Source organism: Crassostrea angulata, chromosome 6 (assembly GCF_025612915.1).
Source record: "Crassostrea angulata isolate pt1a10 chromosome 6, ASM2561291v2, whole genome shotgun sequence".
Taxonomy (NCBI): domain Eukaryota; kingdom Metazoa; phylum Mollusca; class Bivalvia; order Ostreida; family Ostreidae; genus Magallana; species Magallana angulata.
In genome coordinates, this window is record NC_069116.1 from 51,866,659 (window position 1) to 51,885,096 (window position 18,438).

Below are 18,438 nucleotides of genomic sequence, written 5' to 3' on the forward strand. Positions count from 1 at the left end.
TATATTTTGTATAACTGTCTGAAGAGCCGACATGGCTGAAAGCGCTAACAGTAAACAATTTATTTAATTTGGACTGTCGCATTCTGTTTTATTTATTTAAGTATTTTTTGCTGTACCAAGGCTTTATTTATCTACATATATATATATATATATATATATATATATATATATATATATATATATATATATATATATATATATATATATATAAAGCGGAAAATGTCCATTACAAAATATGCAAAACAAGTTACAAAATAAATAAGACAAAAAACCCCCATTCAATTAGTGGAGTATAGCCAGAGAATAATGATAAACATATCTTACAATATAAGTCTTGAAAGTCATTCTCATTACTTTTAACTTTCTTTCATCTTTATCAAACTCTTGGGTTACAATTTACCGAGGAGAATTCAGTCGAACTTGCCATAAACCTACACCTGTATCTCCGTGTACTGATGGGGAGTCTCATAGTTATTGTCCGTTACATTTCTGTGTATTTTAGAACGGCCTTGGTTGCTAGAGCTAGGTTCAAATGGATTGTGAAAAAAAATTGATCAATTACATTTAACAGTTATGCATTCATTATCTTCTATAAATTACTATACTTTACCGTATTGCCTTTGAAGGGGTGTCTGTAAAACAAGGAATTTAAATCAATTTCATTAAGTTTTATATAATTGTGTGATATATATATACAAGTGTCTTAATATTTGCTTAACCTTCTCGCTCCTGGTTAAATGCAAGCTTACATTTAAATTAAAATTATTAGAATTTTACGTTTGACATTTTCATACATGATCGAATGTTAATTTTTATTTTAGTAGAGAACTGTGCAATTCTCATATTATGTGGGTAAGTCAAATTTCTGAATCATTATTTCATGAATATCAAACTTTTGTGATTTATTAATTTTCACTAGAATTGTCCATTCGTGCATCCGTAAATTCAGCTGAACTCATAAAAATCCTGTTTTACGTTTTTAAATTGTGCCACCTTGCACTTTTGGAATATTTAAATGTTTATGTTTCTTGAAAATGCAGATTTCGAATGGTGACTTCAGCAGCCATCCTTTTTTAAAACTCCTTCAGATTTTTAAAAAATTAAAACCGTATATATTACAATTCAATAGACTTTTCATAACGACAGAGTATCATTGAGAAGATTAATTAAAAGCACAGGACGCAAACTACCAAGACAATAATCTATAGAGGGAATTTCGCGGAGAATATTGATTTTAAAACCTTTGACCGGTAATTGGTGAACCACCAGTAAACAATGCCGTTGAATAAAAAATAGTGTAAGAAATTTGCTTCTTTGAATTGTAGTAAGCAATCCTTATTAGTATTTGATGAAAGATAATGGAAAGAACATATCAAAATACCCTTAAACTTTCCCCAAGAACAAAACTTAATGACATAGATGACTGTCAGGAATAAAGATAATACTGATGAAAGAAGAGTGGTAGTCCAGGGAAGAAAGTCTTTAGAGAACCATCCACATTTTTTCACATCTGTACAAATAAAAAGAATAATATTTTCATTGGCATTTTATTAGTATGTTAACATCTTTGCCTTCTTGTACGCAAGGCGTACTTAAGGAATTTAATTATTTTATTTTTAAGAGCCCACTGTAGCTAATACGTACCATTTAAAGTTGACATTAATTTCCGTATTTGTTCGTTTGTTTCGTGCTCATAGGTACTTTGTCGACATTGATAATGTACTGCTCCTAAAACGAAATCGAACGAAAACAGATGTTAATAGATTTTTGACAATATATATCATGCGTTACAAAATACTTATTGCCTATTAGTGCTTTTTAAGATGTTGTTTGGATTGTGTACAAATCTCTAAGATATAAAATGTGATTCATGTAAATGTTATTCATCTTCAACAATGACGGTAATGTTCCTCAAATTTCCAGAGTAAATAGATATTTCTATTGCTTCAACTTGGCTAACATTTTTAGAACACGTGAATACACCACACATATATAGAAATTCGTCATACATTACCTCACCTGAAATTGTTACAGTTTATCATTAAAATTTGATGAATAAAATAAAATTTCTTTCTTTTTTTTTTTTTTTATAAATATGAGATCAAAGTATTAAAAAGATAAAGCATGGTTACTCAAATGTGTATTATCTCCTTATAACCAAACATTTGATGCTTCCTGACATTACTTGCAGAGTCTTTATTTATCAATGAATCGTCTCGAGCTCTACACAGTGGGAACTGTACAGTGCATCATTCTAAATATTAAAGTCCGTCCCAAGTTATTGCTTCCATCAATTTTTGATGATTTTTAATAAAAATACACATACCTGTGAAAGAAATACAATTGAAATCGATGAAAGGGAATATATCCAAGATATCTTCTTTGAACAATTATCCTTTTTCACTAATAAAATTTCACAGGAACGAAAACAATTTTCTTACGGAGATTTATAATGGGAAATGTTTACATCTTTTCTCCATTCGGAATACACTCGGAATACATCGCGCAATTTTTTAACGTTATCATCCGGGCTTAATGATGGCTGATGCAATGCAAATTCTCCGTAGACTTTCAATTTTTGGATGTGTATTGAAACCTGAAGCGGTAGAGGGGGCGTTTGAAAACAGATAATCTGGACATTTTTCATATTAGTGGATGAGCGTAGTTTGAGCACAAAGGTATTTACTATTATTGAAATATCAAGCAAAAAGTGGTGGAAACAAAAACTCGGGACAGAGTTTAATTGCATAACGTATCATCATAATTTAAGCTTTGTTTCTTTCCAAAGGCTGAAGCATCGCGTTAATTTATTTGCTTTAACGGCTGTATGATAAAAAACGGATCACTTATATTAACATGTTTCGAAGTAGAATTAAAAACCTTATTGCTTATTCAAGAAGATGGGGGGTAAGATAGCGCAATTTCCCATTTGGTTAAGTCATAAATTACAATATCTAATTTGTTTTTCAAATACATCCATTTAATAATGTTATAATACAAGTTTGCATAGGCAATACTATATTCAGTTTTATATTGTACACACTTACAGAAGATAGATAACTGCTGAATGTCAGCTTTATACTTTATATATATATTTTTTGTAACTATACATATGTTCCATCCCTTCTGTCGGTTCCGATGGTCTTCAGATGGTCTCCAACATTCACTGGATGTTTCGACCCTGTACCATGACCTCCTCCAGCTGTTGGATCAACGGTGGCCAATCCATTACTCCATTGATTCCGTCAACCAGCACATCACTCGAAGGTGCAATATCCAGCACGATGATCTCTCTGTCGCGTCTTCCAGTCGTTTTATTGCAGTCTTACATGCTCTTCCTGATAGTCTAATTCTTATAAGTAGCTTCCAAAATAATTGCACTGGGAACCCTCTTCAACCAACCTCTACATGAAACAGCTAAGCGCACCATCCTCTATCCTTGCAGTCTGCATTGAGGTCTGAATACTTGAAGGTTTTCCTCGCATGTACCTCCTCAGTTTTCTTCCCATGGCACGGACAGCTCTATTGCGACTAACGTCTTCGAATGATGGGAGACTAACACTGCGTCTGGTCTTAGGTTAGTTTGCACGATGGTAGGAAAAACTAACTTCTTGTCTAGATCCATTCTGAGTTCTAGTCATTTCCCCTTCTAGTCATTTCCCCTTCGAGTCTGATGGTCGTTTCCTCTTCCTCTCCACCTTCAGCACATCAGCCAACTCTCGCAGGACTTTGTCATGTCGGATCTATATCTCCCCTGAGTCAGAGCTATTTGGCATCCTGATAGAATATACGCCATGGTCTCTCTCTTCCCACACCGTTTACAGTTTGGGTCTTCATATAGTCTCCACTGTGTCAAGTTTGCCAGAGATGGTAGTGTATCATATACTGAGATTAGGAGGAATGATATTTTAAACTGGCTTTTTCTCCAGGTTAAATCCCGCTCTGGCAGGTGGCACTTTATCTAGGCCCCCTGTTTTTCAAGTTAAGTTGTTCCTGCTTTCCTTTGATTTTTCTCTGTGCATCTTACTTCAGCCGGAACCATAGAGCGTCTCTCTGTTGCTGATGCTTTTGACCACTGCTGGAAATGTGACATCCCCACGCCTTGTCGTCCAAGGCTTGTGTTTCCAATGATGTCTCGTAAGTAAAGCATACTCTCTGCCTGGTCCACTGATGTTTTTACTGACCAATTTCTTCCTGTTCTTGTTTGGACCACTGCTCTGGCATCCCCGTAATCTGCTGAGTCTTTTAGCGGCATTACCAGACGGCATTTCGTAACCTTGAACTCTTCCACCACTGAGGATACTGGTATGCCTCATTGGGTTGAGTTGCCGTAGTGTCCAATCGGTGTGAATAATGGTGGAACTCCAAGCCATCCTCTCAGTTACCCACGCAGATTGATTTCACAGCGATGTATAGAAAGACACTTGACTGTACTATGCAGTAGTACTATTCTTCCGAAATGACTCAACAATATCTTGCAAAGTTTTTTCCCCAATCCTTGGCCCCTTTGACACTCATGTGTTCCACACATCCGTAGAACCCCGTATCTCTGCCTTCTGTGTGCATGTATTTATTATCCACCAAGTACCCGATATCTGCTTTGCTTGGACTGCCATGAATATTTCCTTTCCACATTCAACAAAGATATCGTTCTAAACTGGTTAATTGTTTTAAAGTTTCTCTCTTAATTCGGCACAAAACATCCCTCTGCCTCTTTCCATCATACTGGTTTTGTTCTTTTCCTCCAGATCAGTCAGAAAAGTTGCCATAATTTCCTTAACGTAAAAGTAACGTTGGACACTTCTTGAACACTATAAAAGGTACTCTATTTGGTCCGGGAGCTAAGCTTGATCTTGCTTTTTTTGACAAAACCCCTTTACCCCTTTACTTTCTTCCATGTTGGCTCCTTAACATCCATCATGACCTCCGGTAGCTCAACTTTCACTTTATGTGGGCATTGACCTACTGGCTCTTCTCCCATTAGGTCAGAGTTTGTTTCATGTAGATACCAAAAAACTTCTTAATTTAAACAGTGACGGTTTTCTGATTTTTCCTCACCAAGGATCTCTTTTGTAAAAATCGAATGGGTTGTTGATAAATCTTGCTCTTGCTGTTCTCTCTTTTCATCTTTTTCATCTTCTTCTGTTTCAGTCGATGTGCTCTCCGTAGTCGTTATAACTCTGACGTGATATCATCTGTCAGCTGTGCTATTTCTGCTTTTCTCCAATCCTTTCATCTTCTAAACAATTTGTACAACGCTTTACGTTCTTTACGACATCCTTTGCTCACGTCTATTTGTGGTCTGTTTTTTCTGCTCGCTCCTCTGGTTTCCTTTTGACCCAAACATCTCCTTCCCCATATTATACACAATGTTGGTAAGTGTTTCTATCTTCCTCTCTACATTTCCTTGCATTGTTGACTCAATGATCACATTGACATCATGATCGAAGCCACTCTACACAGCTTTATCCTCTTCTTTCGGCAATGCTGCCCTTAAACTTTTCTTCTTAATGTTTCTTTCTGTCTGTGGGTCCTGTCTAGCTGGAAGACCGAGTTCCTCCATCAAGTCGACGTAGCTGTTTTGGACGACGGAAAGGATCTTGGCATTGTCGGTTGCCTCCTGTCTATCTCACCAGTTAATACTTTACGCTGCATTTGGGTTGTCAGATTATCACATCGACTTCTTGCCTGGTGTATCCTCAGTCATCGACTGTTCTTGCAGACCTTTCCGCATTTAAATCTCACTTCTACCTTTACTCCATTTTGGTAATTGCACCATTTTACTCATAGTCTATGGGTAGTTCCGTGCCGTTATCATTTCCTATTTCATAAATGCGGGGGTGGGGAGGGGGTTAAAGACAACACCTGGGGGTCATTAATGTTCTTTACACCATTTGATGCATCATAATGACATTAGAAGATATTTTGTATTTTCCTGTTTCGTGGGGTCAGAACAGTCCCATAAGGTCATGACCTACATTGTATTTGATGCATTATAATACATTAAGAAAGAAATACTCCTTCCTTCCTATTATAACTCATATAAAAATGATAAGTGTCTACACCTACTTACATTTAATACACAAATTTAATAAGAAATTGTTTATACAGGGTCAATATGGGGTCAACTCAGTAGTGCATGCAGTCTGACAAATGAAAAAAATAACTTTTGCAACTAAAATGACAGAAACTTTACAAATGCAATAGGATAGGTAACGATGATAAGCTTATTTAAATATTAAAAGATGATGATACAGTATGCTGTCAAAGGGAGATCACATTTAGAAAGTGAAAGTAGAACTTATATATGTATGCTAGCTGGCATCTCATTATATTGGGCTACTGCTAATACATGTATTATGCTTACCTAAATTGGTCAACATCATAATGATAATCCAATTAAAACACAATAATGAATTCCTTTAGCTGATCTTAACTAATCCGTTCCTGCATACGGAAAACACAGACATGTATGTATGGGTGTTGCTAAAACGCGGAACGAAAACGGAACGGAAAGCGGAATGGAATGGAAAATATCATCACGTTTATCGCTTAAAAAGGGTATAGACTGGCCAGAAACAATTTACTTCGTATCTTTTATTTATATCTAATGAATGATTATCAACATGTTGTTATCTTATTAATATTCATATGAATGTCTATCATTTATAGCATTGTATTCATTCGCCTTTAGTTGAGTACGGAAACAGAAAAATCAAATGTATACGAATTGTGAAACATTAACATGATTAAACGAGCAAATTAGCTATAACTTTTTACTTATTTTTCTTATATGGTATTGCTGGCATATCAGCGTAACGTACGCAGTTAGTGAAAGCGTTTTATGCGTGTTTTGAGTATTTTTATATTTCAAATATGATGTACATATATATAGCCTACTTACATCAAAATTGATTTTCGGTGTTCTAGACGATCTTTTATCATACAGACGATACAGTATCATTGAGATGGAAGAAAAAAAAACCGTAGGACTGACGACATTAAAATTTAAAATACAGTAAACATTAAAATACCCGGTAATTTGTGAAACTAGTAATTTGTGAAACTAGTATTTTTAGCAATGCAATTTTGTTTACGTTTGCATTACTAAGCAGTTGTTTATTCCAGCAGCTATATACATTTGATCCGAATAGAGAGCTCTAGACGTCGCCTGGTTTGATTTTCCGATTATATATTGGGACTATAGTCTGTCGATCCCAAAATATTCATGCAGCACATTTGGACGATTTATAATGGAAAATGTTGACATCTTTTCTCCATTTGGAAGTCACTCAGAAGACCTTGCACAATTTTTCAACACTATCATCCGGGGCTGTTGAAATGCAAAACCCCGTAGACTTCTTTATTTTTAGCCGTGTATTTATACCAGCTGATAAGCTAGAGAGGACGTTTTAAAGAAAGAATAATGAGAATGTTTAATGCTTCTAAAAGAGAATTGCTTGAACCCTGAGGTATATATACCGGTAAATATACAGCACAAAGTGAATCGAGGATATTTTGGGACAGAATATAGTGGTCAATGCATGTACTGTTAATTTTGAGGATATAAATATTCTTGAATAAATAATCTAATATTGCTAATCTTTCAAAAAAATTTAAAAAGGTACATAAAGTATATCGTTTTAGCATGATTAACAAATCTATGAGGTAAATAACATTAGATAAGATTTTCCGTTTTCCCTTCCGTTCCGTTTTCCGTTCCGCGTTTTAGCAACACCCATGTATATATACACGTGAACCCATCTAATCGAACAGCTGGGTAAAAATAGTACCCGCTAATGAGACATGCAAACCTGTGTTGTGTACCGGTGTTATATAGTGCCTTTTCCCCCTAGCCATCTTTCCCCCCGGAAAAATGGCTATATAGCAGTTCTTCCCCCCGGAAAAATGGCTATATAGCAGTTTTTCCCCCCAGGGAAAGCTGACTATATAGTGGGCTTTCCCCCTTTTTATAGCCAGATTACCCCCACGGAAAACCTACTATATAGTGGATTTTCCCCCTTCTTTTACATTCCGGCCATGTATATGGTGGACCATTCGTGGCAATAATTTGCAATAATTTATATGATATCAATTTCTCATAGAAAAGGATAATTATGGCATTTATCAATACATAGAATAAAATAGTATTTCATGGATTTTTAACCCCAAATATGAACTAAGGCACGCGCCTTCATAACATTCATGTGTCATCGTCGTTTATTTCACTTGTTTTTACACCTTTTTGAAACACCATTTACCCGGATTTCGGATTATCTCGAATCTTTTTCATCTAACCGATGCTTATCTACAGTTTCGACTTCGACGTTAAGAACACGTGAGAACACATTTGAGTAAAAATACGCTGGTTTGGAACTTTAATTTTCCAATGTATTACCATCTCTGTATAAGCTTCTCCGAGGGAACTAACTGTACAATCTTGACTTAATTTTGTAGAGGAAGGGAATAAAAAGTGGAAATGTATTACTCCCTTCGTCCAAAAGGCTATCAATTTTAAATTAATACCGTTCGAATTGACGATTTTAAAAACAATTATATTTCTTCTTCTAAATATCAAACAGGGTGCAATGATATGATGAGAACTGAAATGTTTTAGTTTTATTTAGATTGATGGGGTTCTAAATCATGGGTAAGGGGTATTTTAATTGATTATATATTAAAAGCATGTGAAAGTTAATGTTTACAATTTTGTTTTAAAATTACGCATATTCATATTTTTTAGCACATTTTTTACGAAACGCGAGATTTTATGATGTAAACATTTTGTTTCAAAAAAAAAATGTCTTCACAACCAGAACAATGTCGGTATCTTTGCTGGTTACTTTGGAAAATGTGAAATGGAGCCTGAACTAACCTTATGTAAATATTTACACTCAGTATTTGCTAATTTTCCACTTTTAAGTTTGCAACGTGATTTATAAATATACAATTTTGAAAACGATGCCATATAAATCGATTCACTTACCTAAAAATCGTATATTACTATTTGTTTTATATTATTGCAATAAAGATTTACTTGTGTACCATATTATTTCTTCGAACAATGAAACAAAGGTAATTAAAAAAAAACCAACCCCCTAAAAACCACCACATCTATTGTGATGAGCTGACTTATTTTTTTTTAAATATAAGCTTGGTCTTCTAATCAACTAACAAGTTAAAAAAAGTCGTATACATGTATGCGCTTAGGTTGGTTATTTATTTTTGATTTTCGGTTGCTCCTTTTATGAATAAAAGTTTATTGATTTATTTATCTAGTTATTTATTATATCATTAGTCATCTTATGAATTGATTAAATGTTTTGAAGAATAATGAATTTACCTGCGTACCTTTTTAAAAAAATTTGTTCGTAAACTTTGGGCTATATATGATATGGGCGCCATAGATGGCCCCTTAAAATGAACATCGTCGTTTTACTTCAATTCTTTTTTTTCTTTGTACAGATATATATGTGATGTTTATACATAATGTTCATTTTGATTCAAGTGCTCACATTTAAGAAATATGACATCGTAAAGACAACCTTTTCCCGCCATTTTTGCAATTTTAGCATAAAACAGCTTGTTTTCAAGCAGTTTTTCTTTCAGAAAACATAGAGCGCATGCTTGAACAAACAAAATATTTTAATCAGAGATATTTATAGCCAAGACTAATAAGTAACAAAAAATATCTTTGTTCAAGCATGCGCTCTATATTTCCCATTCGTAAACGGATAAGAAAAATGTCAATTTTTGACCGATTTTGATTGAATTGTAGTAATAGCGTTACTTCTGACGTCATATACCGCAAGTGAGTGCAAATAAACCAAATGAATAGGTAAAAAATATATTTTAAATCAACTCTTCTAAAAAATAACATAACATTTTACTGTACCCGAAACACTTTAAAAAATTGCGAATTATAGGGGCCAAATTTAAATCATATTATATATAGTTCTTAAAAAAGAAAAGCAGAATCGTAATTTTCAATCATTTTGATAAGGAAATATATGAGCGATTGTGTATTTATAAATTATGTTTTTACTTTTAAATGACCGTAAAAATATGTTCATGTGGTCATCTTTAGTTTTTGAGATATGGGGCCCTAAAAAATACATTTTCTTTATAATTGGATTTCAAACATCGGGCTCGAAAACAACAAAGGCCCCTACCCTGCATGGGGGCTAAAATGTTCAGTGCCATCTACTAGTGGTATAACACTATCACTGTGAAAATATGGTTAAGTGGTCATCTCTAGAATATGAGATTCGGATCCCCACTTATAGAACACTTTTCAATCATTATAACGGGGTTTTAAACATCGGGCCCTGAAACATCAATGGCCCCTACCCTGAGGGCTGAAATTTTCAGAGTCATCTACAAGTGGTAAACCACTGCCACTATGAAAATATGGTGATATGGTCATCTCTAGTTTATGAGACATTGGACCCTTAAGAATATGCACTATAATCATTATACATGTAATAGGATTTTAAAAACCGGGCTCTGAAACATTGGAAACAAAATCTCTTTAAAACAGAGGTTTAGCCTGGATGAAATTTTCAAAAACAGACAGACAGTTTGATAGATTTATCAAAAAATTCTTAAAACATTCTTGCTTAGTACAAATTCAGAACACAGAATTATGCATATAAGTGTATAACTTGTAAAACCAAGTATTTTTTTCAGTTAATTACCTAAATTTAGTTTTATGTGTAATTCCATTACACACGTGTTCACTTTTCAGCATAGTCTATAAAAATTTATGAATTGGCAAAACGAAACTTAGCCTTTATAGATGAATTCAGTTGTACATGTATGCAACCTGGGAGTGTAAAAACATTAATTTTAATCCTTGCTGGATTTCCATCAATATTTTTTATAAAATCTGAACCAAAAACGTGAGGGAGAAACCCTACTATGGGGGAAAAGCTACTATATAGTAGCTTTTCCCCCCAGGGGGAAAGGCTACTATATAGTAGGTTTTCCGGGGGGAGAAGCTACTGTGGGGGAAAAACTGCTATACAACACCGGTACGGAACTTCAGACAAAGATCATTCATTTGTAACATGCATGTATTTTTATGACCTATTCTTCAAATCCACTTGCACTATTTTATTAGGTAAATAACAGCTTTAAGGTGGTGCAGGACACCTACATATTGTGATGTACATGTATACTTTCTATTGAGATAAACAATAAAGTATATTAAATATTGATTAAATATTTACCCCCCAAATAAAGTTACCTAACATTGAAGCGCAATGGGTTTGAGCGTTTACATGTCTGTAAGAGCATTGGGGTCCAAGGTGTATTTTTGGTAATTTTACAATTGATATAAATGAATTTTCATGGGGAGGGGGGGGGGGGGGGTCTGGACCCCTCACTCCCACCCCTTCTCTAAATCTGTGCACACGATGATGTTCATGTATGCACACAGAAGCAAATCTAAAACCGGCAACCGCCACGGGGAGGGGGCATAATTTAATTTTTAATTTTGTTTGTAATAATTCTGTAGACCATTATACTTTCTATGACATAAAATGTTAAGATTATTGATTAACTGAAAATTCACTCAAACAGTTCTACCCAAAATTGCACATAAAGTGCTGCTCATGTCACGATGTGTATTATCATATGGGAAGGGATCTCATCCTTCAGTTATGAAAATTATAAATTTTAATTGTATTACCGGAGCTTGCATATATAGCCTCCATTTTTAATTAAACTGGTACAAAACAGTGTTATTTAGGGTCTAATGACAGCATCTAGTAAATATTTGGAATAGATTGATTTAAACTGGCGTATGCATGTCAAAGCCTCCAAATATTGTCATTTTTAGAACTTCAATGCCTTTTTTTATAAAGTGTGGGTGGGAGCTCCTTATTTTTTTATAGTCTATATAAGGTTTAAAGGAAATCAAACCGATTTCAATCAAAGAAAACGTGGAGAGATGACCCACTATACTTTAAAAATGTCATTTTGTATCGCAACAATTGAGCGTTTTAATACAAGCCCATAAATTCGTGGTTGAAGTCGCATATAGGATTTAACGATGGAGTTTGTTGTGACTGAAATGGCTCCGTGGTTAGAGCACCAGCTATGAGATAACATTATAGAGATGAGGGTTTTAGGTTGTAGGTTAGATACCACCAAAACTTTGGAATTTGTTTTTCTTATCGTTTGTTAAAATATCCAAAACTGAATATAGTTAGAAATTAAGCTATTGTAAACTTGTATATTTAGTTAGAAAAAAATAAACTTGAAATTTTATTTTACGACCAAACCAAATGGGCATTTGCGCTATCTTGTTCCCCTATCTTCTTAACAATGTACCTACAGTAGCGACATTTGTTTGGATATTCCCAAATCCTCGATCCATTTTTATTTCGAACCGAAATTTCTGACAAATCCAATTTGAAAACAGTAATTTGCGAAACATCTCCATAAAAAGAACACCGCAACATTCCAGCAAATTGAGCAGCTAGAAAATAGCTTCCTTTGGCTTTTGTCAAATAATGACTAGCTTTTCTATTCATCAAGTTCATAACAGGTGCTAAAATCAAAAGTAAATTTTAATTTTTTTCAAAACGAATTATTACAATAAATATATATAAAATCAAAAAATATATACTTTATCATTAAATGTCTTAATCTAAAGATAAGTTGTGACACAAGAGAATAATAAAAAAAGTAAACTGCTATTAAAGGGTAGGAAATTAAAATATTTTGATATTTTTATGTTTAACTTGGTAAATGTCATTAAAAATAGAGTGAAAATAGGAAAATCACTTGTTCTAGATATAGATTTTAAAAAATGTTTTAACTTACCAGGAATACAGTCAAATATGATGCAAACTCTCACAACATTCCAGCAATATTCTATATATTCTTTAATGATGCCTAAAATGTCTACATCTTTTGAACCACAGATGTTACGTAGCCCTGTGCAGTTTAATATCTGGTTTATTTCCGAATATCCTCTGAGACAGGAATATTCTTCTCTTCTGTACTCTGTATATGTGTCAAGATCCCTCACGATGATATATTTTTCTGCACAACTGATAAACCCATCTTTTCCTGATTTGATATCCTCAACTGTCCAACATTTTTGGTCAGCTGTTACATATGCTGATTAAATGTAAAAAAAGGTGTACTTACTTTTTATGATGTATTTAATATTGAATTTTGTGAGGACCTAATGAAAAATCGTATATTATATTAAATGTCAGCTAACCTCCCATTTCAACAGTAAATTTCTCTTTTAAACAAACTAAACCATTACGCCATTTCAATTAAGACTCTAATATACATGTTAATGAGATATCAATCGGTGCTGAATGAAGTTCAAAGTCTTATTAACATTTTTAAAAATTACCTTCTTCTAAGAAGTATAAACACAAGCACGACACGTAAAATAACATCTTTTCACATTCACGTTCAGCTCTGAAAATTTTGTACTGATTAATTTCCTGTTTTTGATTTACATATAATTTATTTTCAAAACATCATGAAATATATCGACCTTATTTCGTAAGTGAAATTGAATTTGCTCTTTTGATGATTTAATGCCAATGTCCTTGTACAATTTATACTCTAAAATAACTTAAATTGCACGATAAAATTTGTTTTATTTTACGCATTTTGTGAAATTCACTTTCAGGCTACGCATTCTCTCTCTCTCTCTCTCTCTCTCTCTCTCTCTCTCTCTCTCTCTCTCTCTGCGTTATCGAGGCCAATATGTTTTAGATCGTGAATAAAACCCTAGGAGTACTAAAAGATCAACATTATGTTAAAATATACAAATAACTTAGGAATACAATCATAACCATTTAATTATTTTGTTTTATACACTATATGCCTTAAAGTATACTGTCTATGACAGTGCACTCTTTAGGACCTTTTTAGTTTGGAACTGAATCAGAACTGTAGCATAATTTCAATAATTCTTACAACAGTTACGATATACTATTTACTATTTGTGCTTTGACTTCATTTTGAGAGATAACATATTTATATGTTGTCAACAATAATCAAAGCACTGAAAGTACTGTTAGACGGTGACGCCGTTTGAAAGTATGGAAATTATTGTTGTCGAAAATCCACAGCCAGCATCTAATACATGTACTTATACTTAACGCTTACTCGCACAACTGGTCGCGAGTTACTTACATAGATAATTCTGTGGAATTCATAGTTTTGATTACAATCCACACTTTACAAATGTTGTGTCTCTTTATCGTCATCTTTTGGGGAAACCCCATAGATTTGTTACAGTAGCCTTTGTAGTATAGAAGTTTGTATCTATATGTTTGTATCTATATGTCTTTACCTATATCAGTTGACATTAAAACTCCGTTTTCGGTGATACATGTAATACACAAATGTATTTTGATTGCCCCAGAATGACTCATTAAATATGTGGGTTGCCACCACATATTGAATGAATAAATCAAATCCAAAGCGATTTCATCACAGTACTCTCAAATTTTTGATTGTATAAAAAAGGGGAATTTTGGTTGACCCCGCAAAGGGGAACAACTTTTGAAAAATGTGGATTATACTATTGTGCTTTAAAGATATTGTAGATTTCTCAAAGTAACGAGAACAAATAAAGCTTTGGTATGATAAAATACTTATCAGGTTTTTACTAACTATTTGGGCATACATGTAGTATGTCCCTCTCGACAACATTTTCCCTCAATTTCTTCACGGGGAAAAAGTTGCATCATCACACTTGCTTGTGGACCATCACACTTGCTTTTGTCCTCATAGTCAGTTGTACATTTAGGTGTACAGAAAACGGAATGGTTTACAAGAACCTGTTTGATAAAACTGGTATTGCTTTTGGAATGCACGTCATCATGAAACAGAAGAGTCAATCCATACTTTACCTTCGAATGTAGTGGATTATTTCCATTTGCTCACAACGAAAGTGAATAAAAATTTGAGAAAAAATTATCATACAATATTCAGTCGCGGCAGTTTCATTAATTAACATTTTAAAGTACATTTGTCTTATTGTATTTAGCTATAGATTTATTCAAATCATTTGAATGAATTTGAGAAAGTCACATGTATATTTTTTCGCTTCTCAGTACACTTTAACACGCATAATTTACATGTACTTGCTACATTAAACTTTTCTAGTAAACTTACAAGAAATTAAATAAATATAGATTAATTATTCAAAATTAGTTTTTAAAAACACCAAACAAACAAAATCCAAGTTAAACGCATGTTTTTCTGAACGTACAGCTGTGTATATACATTCCATTTTATTCTTTGCATGTACTATAGTCTATACTATAGATCTAGGGTCCGCAAATCCCGGTAATATTTCCGGAAAGCTATAGATCTGTAGTTAAGCAGAATACTACAGTCATCTATGAAGCACATTTTTTACCTTCATGTTTCATTATTTATCGCAAATATAGCATGGATGTATACGCTATGGCCGATGTAGCATTTCGTTGAGTGATGGCGTTTTCTAACCGGTGTGTATTTCGATTGCAAGTCGCAACAAACTGGCGCATTTATATAGGCCTGCCTACTAAGTATTTGTAAATGGAAACACATGTCGAAGAAAGCTCATAATAGAGTTGAACTCGCAAGTTAAAAATTATTTGAGAACAAAAGGGGCGATATTTACGTACCTGTGTAAATAATGTTATCTGTTTGCAAAAAATCCCCCACCCAAACCAAAGAAAAGGTTCTCTAATAGCAGAGACGGGCGCATATGGATTAAAGTCACAGATTGTACTTCGCTCATCGAATTGCGTTAATCAGTTTTGTGTGAAAAATTCGTCAGAAACTGTTAAGTGAACAAAATTATTATATCTTACATTACCGTTCACAATGTACCATAAATGTATATGGAATATTGCATGAGTTGAACCGATTGTTTTTTCTAACAAAAAAAGCTAGCGTTTGCTGCAAATTAGAGATACACGAGCTGACACGCCGTGAAATCCATAAGACATTTTACAGCATATGTCTTTAATCCCTTATTTGCTTACAAAATATCTGAACAGAAAATCTTTGAAACATCGTAAAATGTTGTTTGTTTATACATGTACATGTAAACTTGTAAAATGGCGACTTGATTTGAACGTGAATTTTACAATCCGAGGTCGATCGATTAGCGTGTTTGAGAGAAAGTCAGCAGCAAGTAAAGCGTCAACATCAATAGTAAATATTGTCTGATGAATATTGAGGTGCCTGTAATAAAGTTAATGTTCCTACAGACTGAATGGGTTACAAAATTAGGTAAATAACAGGATAGTCCAAAATTAAACACATTTGTATTGTAAATTAATTTCAAGTTTATGTATGATAAAAAAACACATGCACACTTGTAGAAGAAAGTGTGCCATTGACCGGTTGAAGTTCAATAAAAAGTAATTTATCTAATATTTATTGTCAGTATCTGTTGTGAATTCTTTAGAATAAGCTACAACAAAATTAATATTCTGCCTCAACTTAAATTAATGCGTTGAAAATGAATGAATTTATCGATGAAGCATAATTGCTGAAATATGAAATGGCAAACCTGTTTAAATAGTGTGTTTCTGACAATTGTTTACATCATCAAAAAAAAACCAAGAAGCGATTATTGTATCCTAGCCAATTATCGCAGTGATATAGTTTATGCAGTCCTGATACAGAGGTGAACGTCACAACTGGCAGTTTGTGCAAAAATTATCGATACCGCGTAAGCAGACAGCTAGGGTAACGGCTCATTTAAAATAAAACACAATTTCATAAATTATCTAAATATATGTACAAAATTATTAGCAGTTATTTTGCATAAAATATCTGATAAGATTTAAATAAGTTATCATACTGAAATCGACACATAGATAAAACATTGCGTGTAACACTGCATACCTAACAGAGTTATCGTTCTTTATCCGCTAGGGTCCCCGTGAGAAATACTCTTCCGGTCAGGACCGTAGCAATAGACCGTGGCTATTTATAGCCACCGTCTAAAAATCAAACTTCATAAAACAAAGACGAATCAACGTCCAGATATTTATCGAATTAACATTAGAATTTGATGTTTGATCAATCAACAAAATTAAACATTTTCAATTCATGTTGCATTAAGCACACAAACGACTTTCAAAATTACTTATAGACGTACGTTTAAAAAATGATAACATGACAATAATACCGCAGTCAGTTTTATTAATAAAATGCATGGTTCAAAATAGAACACTTCTAAATATATCAAAGTATTTACATTTTCCATTGTGTTTGCCTGTAATAGCACTATGAATCGATCGTATTGTCCAATACAGTTCATCAATGATTATTTAAATATTTAATCGTACAATTGCTGAAAACTGTATAAACATTACAGTGCTGCTATCATGAAAGTTGACAAAACAATCCTATATCCTTTATCATGTATCCTACAACCTATTCTGCAAAATAGCTCTATCCTATCCTATCCCATAACATCCATATTTAGGAATAAGAATTAAATAAAACGAAATTTAAGGAAATGATAATTTTATTAACAATTCATCGACTACTGTAATAATCAAAACGTCTATTTTCTAATTTAAACCGAAAAATTTTAGAACGAGGTGATTAATTTACCTGTGCACTGGTGATACTAAATCGTACGCGGAGTGTACTCTGTTACGTAAACAAACAGGTAAGCGATATAAGTTTTGTTTTCATTATGAATATACGTACAGTTATTCTTAAAAAAGAGATAAAATACTTTAATTTATTGCTTAAACAAACAATTCAATCCAATTTATTTCCTAATTATATAATATGCACGGAGATTATCGGCAATCGGCTATTTCGGTCGCCGATAAATATAAACACGATTCGGGAAAGCATTATTTTATGGAAAAAATTAAAATAAATCGCTTTTGCTGTTATATCATTTGAATTCATTGATGAAATATAAATTATTGCGCCTTTATTGTAAAACTGTTTCTTTTCTTATACATTTCTTAATTTGATAGGTTCAGTATATTATCGGGGCTTGTACGTCTTTCTGATCGGACATCGAAGAAATAAGATGGAACATGATAAGTACAAACAAACAACGGTCGTTTCTTGTTAAGAAACTTGTCTACTTATATAACAAATTTTTCGTAGAGTGAATAATTCTACATACTGTTGAAGTATTTCAAAAAGGCAATAAAACATAATTCATGTAGTAATTTTACGATGCAATGTGTAGCCTAAAATCTTACAGTAACTCTATACTTACGCTGTTTCCGAATTGACAAAGATGTAGCGTGCATCAATTTTCTTTACCGCTTTGTAAATATATAACATGAATATTGATTTAGTATGTTTTACTTTGTATTACAAACACAATTGATGTTGTAAATGTATTTCTAAATGAATTTTCGTTTTGTTAAACCACTCTGAAATTTATATTCGAATCTGGTTGGCTATAGGATGCAG

At 33.3% G+C, this 18,438-nt stretch overlaps 1 protein-coding gene across 1 annotated transcript; it reads right to left on the minus strand.

Annotated features, from left to right (window-relative positions):
- Positions 1-431: 431 nt before the first annotated feature.
- LOC128187598 (uncharacterized) lies at positions 432-13,244 on the minus strand. The gene is made up of 8 exons (XM_052858012.1): positions 13,238-13,244; positions 12,832-13,131; positions 12,341-12,556; positions 1,890-2,019; positions 1,645-1,730; positions 1,382-1,510; positions 611-632; positions 432-522 (listed from the first exon to the last, which is right to left on the minus strand). The coding sequence occupies exons 1-8, from the start codon at positions 13,242-13,244 to the stop codon at positions 432-434; spliced, it is 981 nt and encodes a 326-aa protein (XP_052713972.1).
- Positions 13,245-18,438: the final 5,194 nt, after the last annotated feature.